The 18,560-nt window shown below is 45.6% G+C and overlaps 1 protein-coding gene across 2 annotated transcripts in view; it reads left to right on the top strand.

Annotated features, from left to right (window-relative positions):
- The window catches only part of LOC117350703 (sodium/potassium-transporting ATPase subunit alpha-2), a 53,197-nt gene that overhangs the window by 15,740 nt on the left and 18,897 nt on the right, over positions 1–18,560 (top strand). For both annotated transcript variants that reach the window (XM_033925206.1, XM_033925204.1), the window contains 7 exons: positions 2,974–3,078; positions 4,691–4,750; positions 5,973–6,176; positions 6,807–6,920; positions 9,093–9,227; positions 11,540–11,657; positions 18,075–18,343. In XM_033925206.1, coding sequence (XP_033781097.1) covers positions 2,974–3,078; positions 4,691–4,750; positions 5,973–6,176; positions 6,807–6,920; positions 9,093–9,227; positions 11,540–11,657; positions 18,075–18,343 — 1,005 coding nt within the window. The remainder of the gene's footprint in view (positions 1–2,973; positions 3,079–4,690; positions 4,751–5,972; positions 6,177–6,806; positions 6,921–9,092; positions 9,228–11,539; positions 11,658–18,074; positions 18,344–18,560) is intronic.

The raw sequence follows: 18,560 nt of genomic DNA, 5'->3' as shown, positions 1-18,560 counted from the left end.
CATCTTTATAAATGATCTGGACATAGGTACAATGAGCGAGGTGATTAAATTTGCGGATGATACAAAGTTATTCAGAGTAGTAAAGACGCAGGGGGATTGCGAAGATCTGCAACGTGACATAATCAAGCTCGAGGAATGGGCATTGACATGGCAGATGAGATTCAACGTGGATAAGTGTAAAGTGATGCATGTCGGTAACAAAAATCTCATGCACGAATACAGGATGTCCGGGGCGGTACTTGGAGAGACCTCCCAGGAAAGAGATTTGGGAGTTCTGATCGACAAGTCGATGAAGCTGTCCACACAATGTGCGGCGCCAGCAAAAAGGGCAAACAGAATGCTAGGAATGATAAAGAAGAGGGTCATAAACAGATCAGAGAAGGTTATCATGCCATGGTACGCCCTCACCTGGAGTACTGCGTCCAGCACTGGTTGCCGTACCTGAAGAAGGACACGTTACTACTCGAAAGGGTCCAGAGAAGAGCGACTAAGATGGTTAAGGGGCTGGAGGAGCTGCCGTACAGCGAAAGATTAGAGAAACTGGGCCTCTTCTCTCTCGAACAGAGGAGATTGAGAGGGGACATGATTAAAACATTCAAGGTACTGAAGTGGATAGACTTAGTAGATAAGGACAGGTTGTTCACCCTCTCCAAGGTAGGGAGAACAAGAGGACACTCTAAAGTTGAAAGGGGATAGATTCTGTACAAACGTAAGGAAGTTCTTCTTCACCTAGAGAGTGGTAGAAAGCCGGAATGCTCTCCCAGAGGCTGTTATAGGGGAAAACACCCTCCAGGGATTCAAGACAAAGTTAGACAAGTTTCTGCTGAACAGGAACGTGCGCTGGTGGGGCTAGTCTGAGTTAGGGTGCTGGTCTTGGACCAGAGGGCCGCCGCGTGAGCGGACTGCTGGGCATGATGGACCACTGGTCTGATTCAGCAGTGGCAATTCTTATGTTCTTAAGTGCTTTAGGGCATGCAGAGGGAATAGAGAGCCCAGAAAGAAAAGAAAGGAGCAGAGGGTTCTGACTTGAATTTCTCAACTGTTTCCACCCGCTGCTGGGTTTTAGTGATTCTTTCTCATTGCAAGTGCCCCCTGGGGTGAAACGTGGCCCACGTCAGCTATTTTGGTTTGAATAAAGCTCGGTTTTTACAACTTAATTTATAACATTTTATTGAAGAAATCCAGTAAATATACAATAATATAATACAATAAAATAGTCATTACATTAAAATTCATCATATTAATTTCCATCAAATGTCTTTCATTTCTTCAAACTATATTTCCAAATTACCCATTACATCTCCCCCTATTTCCTTCCCCCCTTCCCTTTCCCCTATTCACCTATATCATCCGGGATCCACTCCTTGTTCTGTTCGTAGGAACATAAAGGGTGTCTTTAAGGCACCTAACTTGAAGCATAATTGCAAGCGGGATGTACACATGGGCGGAGCTTGGACAGAGCCCAAACTTTCACCTGGAACTTATAAAGTATGGTAAGTTACATGGGAACGTATAGCAATGAGGCGCTGATATTTACACCAACTCTACATCTGATTGGATAAACCTTTGCGCCTAACTTTTAAACACATAGAGCAAGTAATGGATTATGCAGGCTAACCTATGACCCATTTGACCAGTGGAGCTATGAGCCACCAATTACATGACCACCAAACATATGCACTCAATATAATTCTGTCATTGTTTAATTAGGAGAACCCCCTTTCCCAAAATTCTGCCGCTTTTCTAAACATGGATACGCCACTGCCACATGTCACCTCCTCAAAACGACCTATTTGAAATTGGGCTTGAGTAGGTAGGCTCTTCTTTAAAAAGAAAAGATAGATCATATTTTGACTATTTGGACCCAGGACCTACGTGACCCGCCCAAATTGCACCACTTATACATATCAAAGGCACCATCAAGTTAACAGGTTTCTTTGTGCACTAGGCGCTGTTCTGTAAGATGGCATCTAAGTGCCTAACTGCAAGGATCTGTATATGTGGGCAGAGGGTGGACGGGCCATGGGCATGTCTCACAGTTATGCCTACAGTTTACAGAATTCTATAAACAACACATGTCACGTGGTACACCTAGGTATGTCAACTTATGCCTGCCATTGATATAAGATGGCGCTAATGCCATCTTTACGCTAGCATTCTATAAAGTAATCTTGGCACCATGAGGCTATAATAGTATTGGTATTTTGCACCTGGCATTGGGGCACTTAGACCGAGGTGTCAGTTTAGAGCATTGCCCTTGCAGGAGCATAGCAAGACCTTTATGTCTGGGTGGGGATGGCCCACACTTTTCCTCTTTGCTTGATACCTACCCCTTCCTCTCCTCTCAACAGTATAAACTAACACCATGTCCCACCAGTTAAGAGTCCTCTCTAGAGCCTCCCCAAGCTGCCTAATTAGAGTTCCCTGTTCATGTGCAGAGGCTCCGGAGACCTGGGGGGGCTTGAAGATCCCTGCTAGCTATACTAACAATGTACACCTCTGCTGGATGTGCCACTGCTCATCCAGGCCCACTAGTGGTTACGCTACTGTTATGCAGAGAATAGGAGAATATGGATAGTGATATGTGAGCTTCTTCCATATTGATTTACCAAAGTGTTAACAACCCTTACCTAAAAGAATCAAAGTTTCAGGTTCATTCAATTGTTGACCGCTACCAATGTGGTGAGGAATAAGAAGGGCAACTAGGAGCCCTAAGCTCGCTCGATGTTGATGAATGTATTACCTGAAAGTAGATCTTGTGGCCTCTTCGCAACTTTGTGCCCTTGGCCCTAGCATATCCAACAACAGCCCTGACCATTCCAAATTGTAGCTATCATGCAAAATATTTGCAGGGATTTCACCCTGCAAGCCTAAAGTCTCAGAGAATTTTCATGGAAAGACCAATGAGCTGCATTTTTTGCCTTGGTTCCTCTGATTTCTCTGGTGTTCTGACATTGAATTTTCTTGCCACAGGCAGGACGCGAGTATTCGCCAGCGGCGACCAACTCCGAGAATGGTAGAGGAAAGAAGAAACAGAAGGAGAAGGAACTGGCTGAGCTGAAGAAGGAGGTGGCCATGGTAAGTCCGGTCATTGTCGTAATCGAGATTCCTCAGAGACTTCACTGCTACATAAGAGCACCAAGCAAGGAGGAGGGAGAAGGAGGGGGGATCAAAGGATCCCAAATCTCCCAGCTAGTCAAGTATAAACCTTTACACTTATAGTTGAAAAAGGGTGAGAATGGTCAGTGGTAGATGAAGCGAGAGCCATAATTTGTTGCAGGACAAAGGACACCTTGCAAGTATCAGAGAGAGAAATCCCAGGGACAGCTCTAAGTGTGTTTCCAAAAATTTGACACCAAATTTGTGCTTCTCTTAACAATTATGTGCACAGCAAAGCTGGGGAGAGTTGATAACTTCGAAGTCAGGTGCTTGAAATCTCTATAACTTTGGTCACCAGCCGCAAATGGAAGTGTTGCAGGGCCTCCAGTTCACTTCATCTCCTCCTTGTAGTTATTTTCCCTTGTATTATTGTTAGAATCAATCAAATGATGTAGTTTATAGTTTATTTAGTTATAGCTCCCCTTTATTTATTTATTCATTCCATTTTCTATACCGTTCTCCCAAGGGAGCTCAGAAATGGTTTTACATGAATTTAATCAGGTACTCAAGCATTTTTCCCTGTCTTTCTCAGTGGGCTCATAATCTATCTAATGTACAAATATGGAAATCCATTGTTTAGGGGGGTGGATCTTTGTCCCTTATTTAAAAGAGACATTTTCCCAAGATAGATCTAGGACAGTGATCTCAAACTCGCGGCCTGGGGGCCACATGCGGCCCGCCAGGTACTATTTTGAGGCCCTCGGTATGTTTATCATAATCACAAAAGTAAAATAAAACAGTTTCTTGATCATATGTCTCTTTAGCTATAAATAACAATATTATTATTATTAAGACTTAGCCAAAACCAAAAGGAAAGATTTTTAAACTATAAAGAGTTTTTCCTCATGCAAAATTGTCATTTCTTTAACAAGACATTAACTATTTTTTCTGCGGCCCTCTAAGTCCCTACAAATCCCAAATGTGGCCCTGCAAAGGGTTTGAGTTTGAAACCACTGTTCTAGGACATGAAGGTCAGGCTCAGCCAGTCCCGCTAAGACTTACAGTCTTGACTTGGTTTTCCACGATCTTTTCCACTATCAAACACTCTCCCTTGTCCCAGATGATCTGCCTGGGTAATGCAATTGCAAATCCACTTCCTGGCTGGATCGGAAGCCTCCTGTGAGACTGACACCTCTCCCCCCCATCTTAATCTCCTATTAGGGGAGGTCACCACAAGTAACAACTGCTTATCCCTCCCTCCAAGGAGCATGGGCATTTCACCTCTGACACCGTTGAGCTCCATCAGCCAGGAGATCTGATGAAAACCCAGCTAGATGATATAACAAATATAAAAAAAGGATAAACGATAACAGTCACACTCACAAGGCCAACACGGTCCTACTTTGCTTATAGAAACCAGTTCTGCAGTTTCTTGGATGCAAGGAGGCAGAGCCCAAGACTGGTCCAGTCTATCTCCACTGATCTTCAAGAATTAAATTCCAAAAGAGCAGTTGCTCTCTCTACAACAGTGCTTTTCCCTATTCTGCTCAGTAGACTATATTGCTTTGATCTTTGATTTTTCTCCTGACAGGATGACCATAAACTATCTCTTGATGAAATAGGACGAAAATATGGAACTGACCTCTCCAAAGTAAGTCACATTCCTTCCTGGGTCCTATCCTGGAATCTTTTTCCTCCTTGGCTCAGTCTCATGCTGGTGGCTAAGGTATACAATTATACCTGATTATTTGAGAAACTGCTTGATAATATATAGATCAGGTAGATTGTTAAGATCAGGAAGTGATATGTTATTGGATGTACAGAAAAGAGATGCAGTGAAATGTGCAAATATAAGGAAATCTTGTTTTCAGTGGCAGATCCATTTTTTATGGAATGAGATAACAGGTGAAATATGATTTTGTGAAAATGTCTTCCAGTTTAGGAAATTACTGAAAATGTACTTTTTTTGTCCAGGCTTTTAATTAATTTATAGTCAAAAGTGAGTTGGTGGAATCAGATTTAGAAGACTTCTGGGTAGTAAGGTTGGAATTTTATACTGTGGTTTGTAAAGTCTAGAATTACCAGATGTCTGGGAAAACCCGAACATATCCTCTTTTTAGAGGACTGTCCCGGCTCCCGGGCAGACTTTCTAAAACCCAGCATTTGTCCAGGTTTTGGAAAGCCCCTACAAGCTCCGGCCGCATCTGGAGGGCCTCTGAGTGTGCACCGATGACATCACACGCATCCGCGCATGCTCCAGGCCCTCCAGAGTTGGCCGGAGCTCATCGGAGAGAGAGAAAAGGGTTTCTGGGGGAAGGGCTAGAGGTGGAACTGGGGTGGGGCTGGAGGCAGAGCCAGGTGGGGGTTATGTGTCCGGGGTTTTTGTTTTTTTTAACCCTAGTAAAGTCTGATGAATATGGCTATGTCTAATGATATTGTGAATGTGAGATTGTGAGTCGCCTAGTTTATTAAGCGGATTATAAATACTTTACAGTGCCAGCTGATTCATTTCTAGATTAGTTGGACTTGTAATCTCCATCTTTCCTAGAAAACCTAAAACTTTGACTGGATTGACCTGGGTCAGGAGGTCATTCAACTGATCTCATGTGGTTACACTATTGCTCTGATAACACACATGATAATCCAGCATGCACGACAGTGTAGCTGTCAAGGTCTGATCAAATTATGTCGAGCGTAATGAAAACGATGCATTTTCTTGGGCATACCAGGTTGAACGTGGAAATAACAGACCACAAAAATTCTATCAACTTCCAGCTTATATTTCTTATTTCATCTTTTTTTGATCTTTCTGTTTCCATTCCCCCCCCCTTCTCCCTTCTCAAACTCTCTTTCTGTGCTCATCTCTATGGCAGGGTTTGACTAATGCCCGTGCAGCAGAGATCCTTGCCCAAGAAGGCCCAAATGCCCTGACGCCTCCCCCAACCACCCCCGAGTGGGTGAAGTTTTGCCGTCAGCTCTTTGGTGGGTTCTCTATCCTGCTGTGGATTGGAGCTGTGCTCTGCTTTCTGGCTTACGCTATCCAAACAGTGATGGAAGACGAGCCTATCAATGACAATGTGAGTATCATGGATCCTCTGCTTGAAGAAAGCAAGGAACGTTTCCAATAAATGAGATACGCCAGCAGGGACTGAGTCTCTTTGGGAGTAATTCTGTAACTTGGCACCACCATGGGATGTGCTTAGCTCTGGTTTCATAACGGCTTCAGGATACACTTAAGCCATTATAGAATACTAGTAACTCAGAAAGGGACCCGAGTGGGCCATATCTTAGGCGCATCCACTAACGGCTGGTCAAAGTTGGTATAGCTAAATGCACCTTGCAACGTGTAAGTCATAGTATTTTATAAGTTGTGCGTGCCCCTTTGTGCCAAGCCCATAGCCAACCCCCCCCCCAGTAACTCCCAAATTCTGTATATGCCGCCTTAAATTGTGCACGCAAATTGGTGCACACAGCTGGCTTGCGTGCACAATGTAATTGATTAATGAATGAAACATGTGTGTGTGCATGTGCTTGCATGCATATGTGTATATGCATGCCTCTTTGTGTGTGTGCATGTGCAAGCATGTGTGTTCATGTGTGTGTGTGCTTGCATACATGTTTGTCTGTGTGAAACATGCACTGCTGTTGCCTAAGGTGAAAAACCCTATGTCACGCCCTACTAACTCTGCTTCTATCTCCCTTGACAGCTGTACCTAGGAACTGTGCTTGCGGCTGTTGTTATCGTCACCGGCTGCTTCTCATACTATCAAGAAGCGAAAAGTTCCAAGATCATGGACTCCTTCAAGAACATGGTGCCCCAGGTAAAACAGCCTCTTCCTCCTCCTCTCCTTCATTTTAGAATCGTTTGAAAATATGAGCACGGGGAATGGGGCAGGACTGGGGGCAGAATAGGGCAGGGCCACCTGTCCTCTTTTTTTCATTAAGAAATCTGGTAACCCTAGGCATGGAACTACCTTGTCTGAACCCCTCAACACGCTTCTGGTATGGTCGCCCGGGTCCCCTCGCTTCCTCTTTTCCTTTCCTGGATCAGTCCATGGCCCAGCAACTCCCTCCCTATCAGACCTAGGCTTCCGACAGATCATCACCTCTACCACCCACACAGCAGGCCAAACCCTTGACCTACTCATCACACAAGAAGACCAACCCACCGACCCACACATCCAACACTACACCTTCGAACCAGTACCCTAGTCCAACTACCACTATATCACGTTTCTTCTCGTGAACTCGGATACACAATCCCATACCAAGGACACCATCACTCCAATCAAGAAGATACTCAACCCTAACTCAGTCAACCTAGTAAAACTATCATTCAGCATCTTTAAAATATCTGAAACAACAGGACCTAAACCGATACCCATTGAAGAAGCTGAATCAGGCTGGCATGAAAACTTAGCAGAAGCCAAAGTAATAAAATCTAACACTCCCAACTTCTCCTCCCCCTGGTTCACAGATGACCTCAGGAAAAAGAAGAGAGAATTAAGAAAAGCCAAAAGAAACTGGTGCAAATCCAAAGACAAGAAGGACAAAATCTAATGGAAAAAACTGCTAGATGAGTACAAACTATCCATCCATGATGCAAAAAATAAAACTTACTATACTAATCTCCTACAGAAAGCTCCAAATAGATCGAGGACCCTCTTCACACTGACAAAAAAACTTGCTCACAGCTGCAAAAGGAAACAAAAACCCCCTTACAAACCAAACTAAACAGTGAAACTCCCTCTGTCTGCTTCTAAGAAAAAATAGATCGCATATGCTCAAATCTTAATTTGACACCTCACCAGCAAATGCCAAGAATGACCCTCCCCCCCTACTAGAGAATCTGGAACTGAAACCCTCTATTGCTTTGAACCAGCATCTCATGACAACCTAGCAAAAACAATTGCCATGCTACGACCCTCTGGATCTATCCTCAACCCATGCCCACTGAATCTCCTGAAGACCACAAAAGATGCCTTCATCGAATCGATCCTACCTCTAATAAATTCCTCCCTGCAATCGGGAATGGTACCGTAAAGCTGGAAATTGGCAATCATCAGGCCGATCTTAAAAAAAAAAACCCGACCCTTGTTCCGAACGAACCTAGCAACTACAGACCGGTCTCCAACCTTCCCTTCATCTCCAAGATCCTGGAAAAGATTGTACTATCGCAACTCTAAGCCTTCATTGACAGATGCAACGCCCTTTCCCCATACCAATCTGGCTTCAGAAAATTCCATAGTACGGAAAAGGTCCTAGCAGACATTATTGATGACTGCTGGAGCATACTAGACAAAGGAAACGATGGATTACTGGCCCTTCAAGACCTCAGTGCCGCCTTCGATAGCATCGATCACCCCTGCCTCCTTGCTAGACTTGCAAATATTAGAATCAGCGATCGAGCACTCTGGTGGTTCTTGTCATTCCTGAATCATAGGACCCAAGGTGTCCTACTAAGATCTACTATATCGTAATCGAAACTGATAAAATATGGAGTACCACAGGACACCCTCTGCTCTTCAACCTCTATAATCACACCGGTGATAGACATTGTCTTAAAACACCACATAAAGATCCACTCGTTTGCTGACAACATACAACTGTATCTACTGCTAGCCCAAACTTCCAAACTACACAAGTGCCTCTCGGAAATAAAAACCTGGATGTCCCAAAACAAGTATAACTAAACGCGGTGAAGGAACGTCAGAGAGAGCTCCGAAGCTGGCATGAGCAGCAAGTTCTTCACTGCTCGTGCCAGAGTTAAAAAGGTACGGGGAAGGGGCGTGGCCACGCACGGGGGAGGAATGGGAAGGGGGGCCGGATAGGAGGAGGGGTGCCGGTGCCCTGAGGAAGACCGCCCCCCTCGCACCCCCTTTTCTAGGCCACTGCTTATCTGAGATGTTTTCCTCATGCAAAATATACTTTTACATTTTACTTTTAACACATGGGAAATCCAAATGTAAATCTTGTCTCATACGCTTCTGCAGCAAGCCCTGGTGATTCGGGAAGGAGAGAAACTACAGATCAACGCTGAGGCCGTGGTGAGTGGCGACCTTGTGGAGATTAAAGGGGGAGACCGGATCCCGGCTGACCTCCGGATTATCTCATCACATGGCTGCAAGGTAAAAAGAAGGGAGGGGAAAGCAGAATTTTTATCTGCAAAATAAAAGGCAAGGAGAGAGGGGCTTTAGCTAGTGATATCTATGTTGTAAAGGGCAAGGAGCCAATAGAGTAAAAAGTGCTCAGGCAGGGTTAGCATGGATTTAGCATACAATTTTGGGGGTGCACGAAGCAGAAAAGAATCTTGCACACAAACCTCGTTTCAGACAGCGACACATAGCATATTAAGGCTATTAGCTATTCTGCGCAGAAGACTTAGAGGTTGAATCTTTCAAACTAGTGTTAATGGGGATTTATGTTTGTCTTCTTCTTTGTACTGTGAATGTACAAGACCCATAACATCATCTGGAGCCTCCATGAAGAGCATGGTTTTAAGAAAACCCAGGGTGCTGGACTGTTGAGAGCACATGGATCTGTTCTCAAGCCACGAACAGGACTGAGCACAAGACGTGTGTTGGCAAACAGCGGAGCATGTGATGGAATGCGACGCTAGGCATAATCAAATATCCATATAGCAAAAAGTTCATGCGTGGGCTAGCATTCCAGCACATGCACTGATATGTGCCAATACTTTATCTGTCCAGATAAGCGCATGGCACTAGCTGCCCGTAGCAATGAAATTTGCATACGATGCATCCCATGTGTTCTCCTTGGTTAGCACACGAGTTATGTTTAGATCTTATTTGCCAGGGGGTAACTGCCCAGCAAAATGCCCATCCCTCTCTTACTTTGCCTCCCTCCCCCAGCACATGGGTCTGGTGGCTCTTCAGCACACCCTCCCCCCATGCTGGTCCTTAAGATACACAGCAGTCACCAGTAGAAGCAACTCTGAAAACATGGTAAGCATGAGGGAAAGGGGGCAGAAGATGCTGGACTTGTGAGTGAGAGAGAGATAGGGAAAGATACGTTACCTGGTGGGAAGGAAGCAGAGGGAAGAGAAAAAAATAGAAATTTGAAGAAAGGGAGGAATAGATACTGCACCTATGAATGAGGGTAGCAGAGGATAGAGAGAGAAAGAGTCCCAGAGAAAAATCAAAAAGAGCAGAAGAATTGCTGGGGAAAGATGCTGGACCTGGGGAGGAGGAACAGAGGGAAGAGAGAAAGACCCCCAAAAATGGGAGGAAGAAGAGAAATGGAGCAGAGGAAAACAGAGAGAGAGAGAGAGAGACAGACAGACAGACAGATTCACGGGACCAGAGGAGAGCGAAAGGGAGAGACACTAGACCAATAGAGTGAAAGAGATAGAGTTGCTGGACCACAGGGTTGGGGGGGGAGTGCAAGACAGAGGAGAGAAGGTGGACTTAGAGAGGAACAGAGACATAAACAACAGATGTTGGGCATTGATGGTCCTTAAGGATAGTTACACAGTAGCATTGCTGTACACAAAGTAGAGATGCTGGACAGGATGGATATGGACATAGAGAAGAAATGTCAAAGGGAAAAGCAGAAAAGAGACACTGGGATGAAAACAATACTCAGACAACAAAGGTAGAAAATAAAACATTTTTTTTCTGAATTTACGAATTGAAATATGTCAGTTTAGGAAATGTATCTTGTATTTCAGTTTCTCTTTCTATTAATTATTTGGATTTACTTTGACAGGTTTTCTATACAGGTATGCTTGCTTTTTGCAGGGTTTGTTAACTGGAGCTCTGTAAGGATTCCTCCACCCCCTCCCTATCCACCAATCCTCACTACCTTGGGAGAGATGGTATTATAGGGAACCCATCTTAATTTTTCCACCCAGGGCCCATTCAGTTCTTGCAACACCAATGCTATTTGTACATAATTTATTTACTGCACCAGCGAGCAGAAATTTGGCATTATACTTGTGTAGGAAGCCATGCACTAGGTCATCAGCCCCTAGGTGTGAAGCCTTCTATGGGGGAGAGCTAGTCATGGAGTTTAAAAGCAGGGATATGGGTATAATAACTTCATTGGGCAAAATTATTGCCTGATCATTTGACAGCAAATCATATGGGGGGGGGGACAGGACACCTAGTTTGCAAGGCACAGTTCACGAGTCCTCCAGCAGAGGGATCCTATTGACGACAGAGGAACGGCATGTATCAAACCAGAAATCAGAAAACAATCTGGGGTGGGAGGGGAACCCCCTGAATCTCATTCTCAGCAACTCAAGAAACTTATTATTTATTGCATTCTCTCTCTGTCTCTGCTTTGAGGTGCCTTTTCCTCTCTTGACTGTCTCTGGCCCACTGTACAGCTCTGTCCCTGCCTTTGCTTCTGCCTCAAAATAGCTCGGTAATATAAGATTAGGCCTGGCTGAGCTCTTTCCATGACCTCTTCTTGACAGGTTGACAACTCGTCCCTCACTGGAGAGTCTGAGCCACAGACTCGATCACCGGAATTCACCCACGAGAACCCTCTGGAGACCAGAAACATCTGTTTCTTCTCAACCAACTGTGTGGAAGGTGAGGGGAACATCTACCATTGACTGCTGTGTCCTCAGTATCTTGTGTGTGTAGAAGGAACTTAGCCAGATATGAAATTTGTTTTTGAGGTAGGTGGGGTGGGGAGGGAGGGTGGCAGCTGTAAGAATGAGTAGCATAGGAGCTCACATTTCAAAATGATTGTGGTTGCCAACCACAATACATATTATACCTAGGGATACCAGACGTCAGGATTTCCCCGGCCATGTCGTCCTTTTGAGGACATGTCCGGGGGTCCGGGTTTTGAAAAGCTTTCCTTCGTGCAGGAGAGCGATGATGTCACTCACACGTGTGATGTCATTATGTCTCATCCGCGCATGCGTGTAAGTGCTGCCCGACGAGAACAGGCAGTGGGGGGGACAGGGCTGGGCCGGGCTTGGGGGCAGGATCGGGGGGCGTGACGGGCTGAAACCGGGGTGGAGACGTGTAGGACTGGGCGGGCCTGGGGGGCGGGTCTAGGAGTCCGGATTTTCCAAATGAAAAATCTGGTAATCCTAATTATACAGTGAAGGAGCTTGCTCAGTATCAGGGCGTTCAGCATCCACTGGCTCCTGTGTGGGTGGACAGAAACACCAGTGGCGTAGTAAGGGAAGGGAGGGGGGGCCTCCCCTGGCATTGCGATATCGAAACGTCTGGCCTGGAGGTCAGTAAAAAAATGCGCTTTTTGGGGTGGGGTTGGATGCGAGATGGGGCAGGGCTGGAGGTGGAACAGGGTACGGCTGGGGGGGGGGTGTGTGAAATGGGGCGTGACCCTGCGTCCGGGTTTTTCCATCGTCCTACCAACACATATTGCTTGTTTCAGTATATCCGGCAGATCTTTACATCTGTCACCCCACTCCAACCTCATCTTCCACTTTCCTACCCAGCCCCTTCAAGAGAAAATCTGTAAGTGTAACATTGTCATCCTTCCTGAGACATTTACTGCCATTTTTATTTCCACAACACCAAGGAAACGTTAAAGCTTTGCCCCATGCTCTCCCTCCCTTCACCTCCACATGCTGCAGACAGGGCAGCCCTTCCCCGGAGCAAGCCCAGTGCCAAGCTGTTATCCGAGACTGGGGAGGGTGTACAGTATATTAGGCAGGGTTACAGGGCATAGATTCCACTTCAAGCTGTTCCAGCCACAACTGGTTATCCAGGAAGACGGGCTGAAGTATTCTTGAAAATGTCAGGCCCACCTGTTGCATGGCTCAGCTTAGCCCAGGGGGCTAGGGTGACGGAGCCATCTGAGGAAAAATAACCTTGATTCTGCAAAATCCAGTCTTCCCCACCCTCCATCCTGCTGAGAAAAATGGCCAGAGACCTGCAGAGCTGAACTCGCTGTGTAGGTAAAGTGTAGAGCTGCAAGACAGCGGTCCAAAGTGTAAATCGATTGGGCAGACTGCTGTGTAGTTACAGGGTATCCAAGGTCTAATTACAACGCCTCTGCTAGAGATAATAAACAGTTTACAATCATATCCTGCCGTAGGATAAGGAATTTAGAAATCCCCAGGGGACAGGAATAATACACAGCAGCTAACGTTATCCAAAACAAAAGGCTTCAGACTTAAGACATTTCCACGATAAAAGTCCTTTTGTGATCTGTTAGGGTCCTTCTTTATGCCAAGCAGCTCCAGATCTTGAGGGATAGGTTTAGCCAGTCCTGGTTTTACTCCCATTATATCCGTGCGATACTTCCTGGCACTGCTGAGCTATACATTTTGGACTGACTTCTATATATTGTGATACTCCAAAGAACTGGAGAAAAACTATGTTTTCTTCTGTGATAGTAACGTTCTATATATTGTGCCCAAAAACTCGGAGCCAAAAAAAGCACTATTTTAATAACTGTGCATAAAGTTGTTGTTAGGTGCCATCGACTCGTGTTTGAGTCCAAGCGACTTGATGAATTTTGGATCTAAAAAGAAATAGGTTTTGTGCGTCTTCCCCAGGGGTGCTTTCAACATGTCCAGCCGTCTGATTGCAGGTCGCCCTCTTTGCATGGTTCCTTCGATCTTCCCAAACATAATGTCCTTCTAATCTAATCCTTAGGTTTGTATACCGCATCATCTCCACGTTCGTAGAGCTCGACGCAGTTTACAGTAGGAGAAATAGGAAGGAACTACAACAGAGGGTTAGAGGTAGAAGTGGGAAGAAAATTTAGAGGACTTGGGATGCCAAGAGATAAGAGTTTCCTTGATTCCTAAGTTGGAGGGAGACTTACATTTTTTGAGAAAAGCCAGGTTTTCAGATGTTTGCGGAAAACTTGGAGAGAGCTCAAATTCCGAAGAGGGGAGGTAAGGTTGTTCCAGAGCTCAGTGATTTTGAAGTGGAGGGAGGTCCCTAATCTAATCTAATCTAATCCTTAGGTTTGTATACCGCATCATCTCCACGTTCGTAGAGCTTGACGCGGTTTACAGTAGGAGAAATAGGAAGGAACTACAACAGAGGGTTAGAGGTAGAAGTGTGAAGAAAATTTAGAGGACTTGGGATGCCAAGATATAAGAGTTTCCTTGATTCCTAAGTTGGAGGGAGACTTAACATTTTTTGAGAGAAGCCAGGTTTTCAGATGTTTGCGGTAAACTTGGAGAGAGCTCAAGTTCCGAAGAGGGGAGGTAAGGTAGTTCCAGAGCTCAGTGATTTTGAAGTGGCGGGAGGTCCCTAGCTTTTAGCGAGGGGAAGGATAGTTTTAATTTGTGGGAGGATCTGGTGGTATTAGGGTTTGAGGAATTCCAAGAAAGAAGGATCTCTTCTTATGGTGTGAACATAAGAACATAAGAATTGCCGCTGCTGGGTCAGACCGGTGGTCCATCGTGCCCAGCAGTCCACTCCCGCAGAGTTCCTTAGGTCAAAGACCAGCGCCCTAACTGAGACTAGCCTTACCTGCGTACGTTATGGTTCAGCAGGAACTTGTCCAACTTTGTCTTGAATCCCTGGAGGGTGTTTTCCCCTACGACAGACTCCGGAAGAGCGTTCCAATTTTCTACCACTCTCTGGATGAAGAAGAACTTCCTTACATTTGTACAGAATCTATCCCCTTTTAGCTTCCGAGAGTGCCCTCTTGTTCTCTCTACCTTAGAGAGGGTGAACAACCTGTCTTTATCTAACTAAGTCTACTAAGTCGTAACTTCACCATTTGGGTTTCGAGTGACATAGCCTGTTTGATCTCTTCCAGAATCGATTTCTTAGTTTTTCTGGTGCTCCACGGCATGCATAAAATCCTTCTCCAGCACCAAAGCTCAAAGGAGTCCATCTTCTTTCTGTCTTGTTTCCATAGCATCCAGCTTCACATCTGTAACTGACCACTGAGAAAATGAGTGTGAGGACAAGTCTGATCTTCGTTTGGAGTGTTACCTCCTTGCCTTTGAATACTTTGTCGAGAGCCTTCATTGAAGAGCGACCAAGTGCTATTCTGCGGAATTATTTTTAATCTTAAGGTTATGCGGTTTATATGTACGATGTTATGTTATGTCAAAATCTTCATATTTTCCATGTTCATCATCTTCGTCTCTGACGTCACTTCTGGGACCTGCACCTAGGAAGTGACACCAGAGAAAGTGCCAAAGCCGACACGGGCAGTAAGTTGGTGGCTGCTGGCACCAAAATTTAAAAAGGTACGATGTAGGGGTGCGCACGCAAGGCAGGGAGGGTGGAGGAGGGGCTCCATCTGCTCACCCTAGCTACACTACTGGTGACACGCCCATGACCCGATCATGCTCCACCCACATATATGCTCCTTCACCATTGACATGTACAGTACATTATAGAATAGCTCAGGGGTGGGCAACTCCAGTCCTCAAAGGCCGGAATCCAGTCAGGTTTTCAGGATTTCCCCAATGAATATGCATGAGATCTATTTGCATGTACGGCTTTCAACGCATGTTCATTGGGAAAATCCTGAAAACCCAACTGGATTCCACCCCTGGAATAGCTCCTAGCCCTTATGTGCGCAACTGCCAGCTATTGTGCCAGTGCTATTAGGTCTTCAACATATGCACCCACCTTTCCTCCAGGTTCTATAAAGGCTGACCAAATTTAGATACAGATCCAAAATTCATGCACGTTATTAGTTAACGAGTCGTTAACAATCAGTTACTGACGTTCATTAGCACTGCTTTGGAATTTGTGCACAGGTTCGCTGCACCCGCGACCAAAAAGGGAGAATAGCCAGGGAGGGGCATGGGTGTTCCCAAAGTTTATGAAAGCGCACGTGGAAATGGAAGCGGCCCGGTGAAATAATGACCCCCCGTAGCGCTGCTGAATAATTTGAAAGGACTAGATGACATGTTTTCAATTATTCCTGAAAATGGAAATGGTTGTTTCTTAGAGAAATCGGTAATACAGTTTCCCATGCACAGAGGGTTAAACTAGGACCAGGAAAGGTTTAGCCACTGACCCTCAGCACTGGGTAACTCTGCAGATAACCCCTCCAGGGTTTCAATACTAAGCTGGACAAGTTCCTGCTCAACTGGGACGTACGCAGGTGAGGCTGGGCACGATGGACCACTGGTCTGACCCAGCAGTGGCAATTCTTATGCTCTTAGTGTACTTTTAGGCACAGGAATAAAGGTAATCAAACGAAGAAGAAATATATCCCTTAAGCGAGTCAAGAAATGAATGAACTTAATCCAATAAAAAAGTAACACTTTATATTCCTGGTTTGGAGTTCATAACTTTTATTTTTGGTCTGCAAGGAAGAGTGGTGTCAGACCTGACTATAACCACAAGAGGGCAGGCTAAACTCACAAAGCAAAAACAGACGAGAAAACTCTTTGGACTCATTCCCCGAAAAAAGTGTTTTCTCTCCTACTTTTGGCTGTGCAAGCCTGAATTAACTTAAGCGTCCTCCCCCCACCCTCTCACACACCATCTCCCATGTGTAGCCAGACACACTATTTATACTGCTTAATTGGCATGTGTAGTTAACCATGGCATTAAAAGCTCATTAAAAATTTATAAATAAAAAGTTCCAATGGAACTCGGAGCAGCACCTACCAACACCTATGTCGAGGCATCTAGCAACAGCCACCCATACAGTTGGCTTGGTTAGGGGAGAGAATAGGTATGGTATGACTTAGGCATTGCTAAATGTCTCTGTTAGGTGCCAATAAATTAGACCAGGAAAACTCTGGCCTAGGGTTACCAGATTTCCACTTAAAAAAAAGAGGACATCTGGGCCCACCTTGTTCCGCCCCCAAACCCAGCCCTTCCCTGCTGCACCCCCTGCCCCACCCCAACAGAAGCCTCGTGCCTCCTTCCCTGAACTCAGGGCCGCATTTGGCCGGCCTCTGCACATGCATGGACGTCAACGCGATGATGTCAAGCGCATGTGTATGATGTCATCACATTGACATCCACGCATGCCCAAGGTTCCTTCAGACGTGGTCCTGTTCTTGGGGGGGTCTTCCAAAACCCAGTTAAACGGCCACCGCCATCTCTGTAAGTGACTGGATATGAAGTCTGCACGCATGGGCAGTTCCATCCAAAGGAGCCCAGCTTGGCAAAACATAAAGAAAAATCTCAGTCTTACATAGTATACATAGTAGATGACGGCAGATAAAGACCCGAATGGTCCATCCAGTCTGCCCAACCTGATTCAATTTAAAATTTTTTTTTTATTTTTTTTTTCTTCTTAGCTATTTCTGGGCGAGAATCCAAAGCTTTACCCGGTACTGTGCTTGGGTTCCACCTGCCGAAATCTCTGTTAAGACTTACTCCAGCCCATCTACACCCTCCCAGCCATTGAAGTCCTCCCCTGCCCATCCTCCTCCAAACGGCCATACACAGACACAGACCGTACAAGTCTGCCCAGTAACTGGCCTAGTTCAATCTTTAATATTATTTTCTGATTCTAAATCTTCTGTGTCCTGAGTTTCCAGGCATCCCCCTCCTCACTCTCCCAAGACTTGATGGGCGGCTTATGCAATTTCCATGAGTTTCTGAGTCAAACCCAGGGATTCCCGGATACATTCATCCCATGACTCCTTGTCTTCAAGCCTCCTTATCTTCTAGATACAGTATATGAAAGTTTCTCTATTCTCCCTGTTTTCTCCTAAGGTGCACTTTGTGCCCTCAGCTGAGCTGCCCAGTAACCCCAGTTCAAGGACAGAAACCTACGGCCAGTTGCTGACTTCCCAGTGTATCATGGAGTTTGAGTTTCAGCTTCGACCATGTTGAATCAGCCCTGCGAGCACCAAAAATGTGTCAGGATGAGGGATGTGTGAAATAGAGGTCTGGTCTCAAACCTCCCTTCTTGAACTGGGTCACTTGGCAGCTCTTCCTGTATCACTTGGCTTTTTTTCTCCCTCTAACTCTTTAGCTCAAAATCGATATCGGGCATAAAAGCCTCTGACCAGAGTTTATTGTTGCAAAAAATGAGTCAAAACCACTCTCCTGGCTTCCTTTGGCTCTTCACTGCAGGAACTGCCCGGGGCATCGTGATTGCAACGGGGGACCGCACTGTGATGGGGCGCATCGCCACGCTGGCCTCAGGGCTGGAGGTGGGGCGTACTCCCATTGCCATGGAGATAGAGCACTTTATCCACATCATCACCGGCGTGGCTGTTTTCTTGGGTATTTCCTTCTTCATCCTCTCCCTTATCCTTGGCTACTCCTGGCTGGAAGGCGTCATCTTCCTCATTGGTATCATAGTGGCCAACGTTCCTGAAGGTCTTTTGGCAACGGTTACGGTAGGTAACTGACTTTGGATGGGGACATTATGGCTGTTCTAGTGCAGATATGGTCAACAGTTTGAGGTCTCTTTCCGGTCTTGGGCATCCTTCAATACCACGCCGCCTTCACTGGGTGTAACATCACTAGTCCACAATAGAATAGCCAATAGGTACCATGCATCAGCCAAACTATGCCCCCCCTCCCTCCCCAAAACATTGCTTCCTGGACCTCCTC

This window comes from Geotrypetes seraphini, chromosome 16 (genome assembly GCF_902459505.1).
Source record: "Geotrypetes seraphini chromosome 16, aGeoSer1.1, whole genome shotgun sequence".
In the NCBI taxonomy this organism is placed as follows: Eukaryota; Metazoa; Chordata; class Amphibia; order Gymnophiona; family Dermophiidae; genus Geotrypetes; species Geotrypetes seraphini.
The sequence above is the reverse complement of the archived record's forward strand: the minus strand, read 5'-3'. Positions and strand labels throughout refer to the sequence as shown.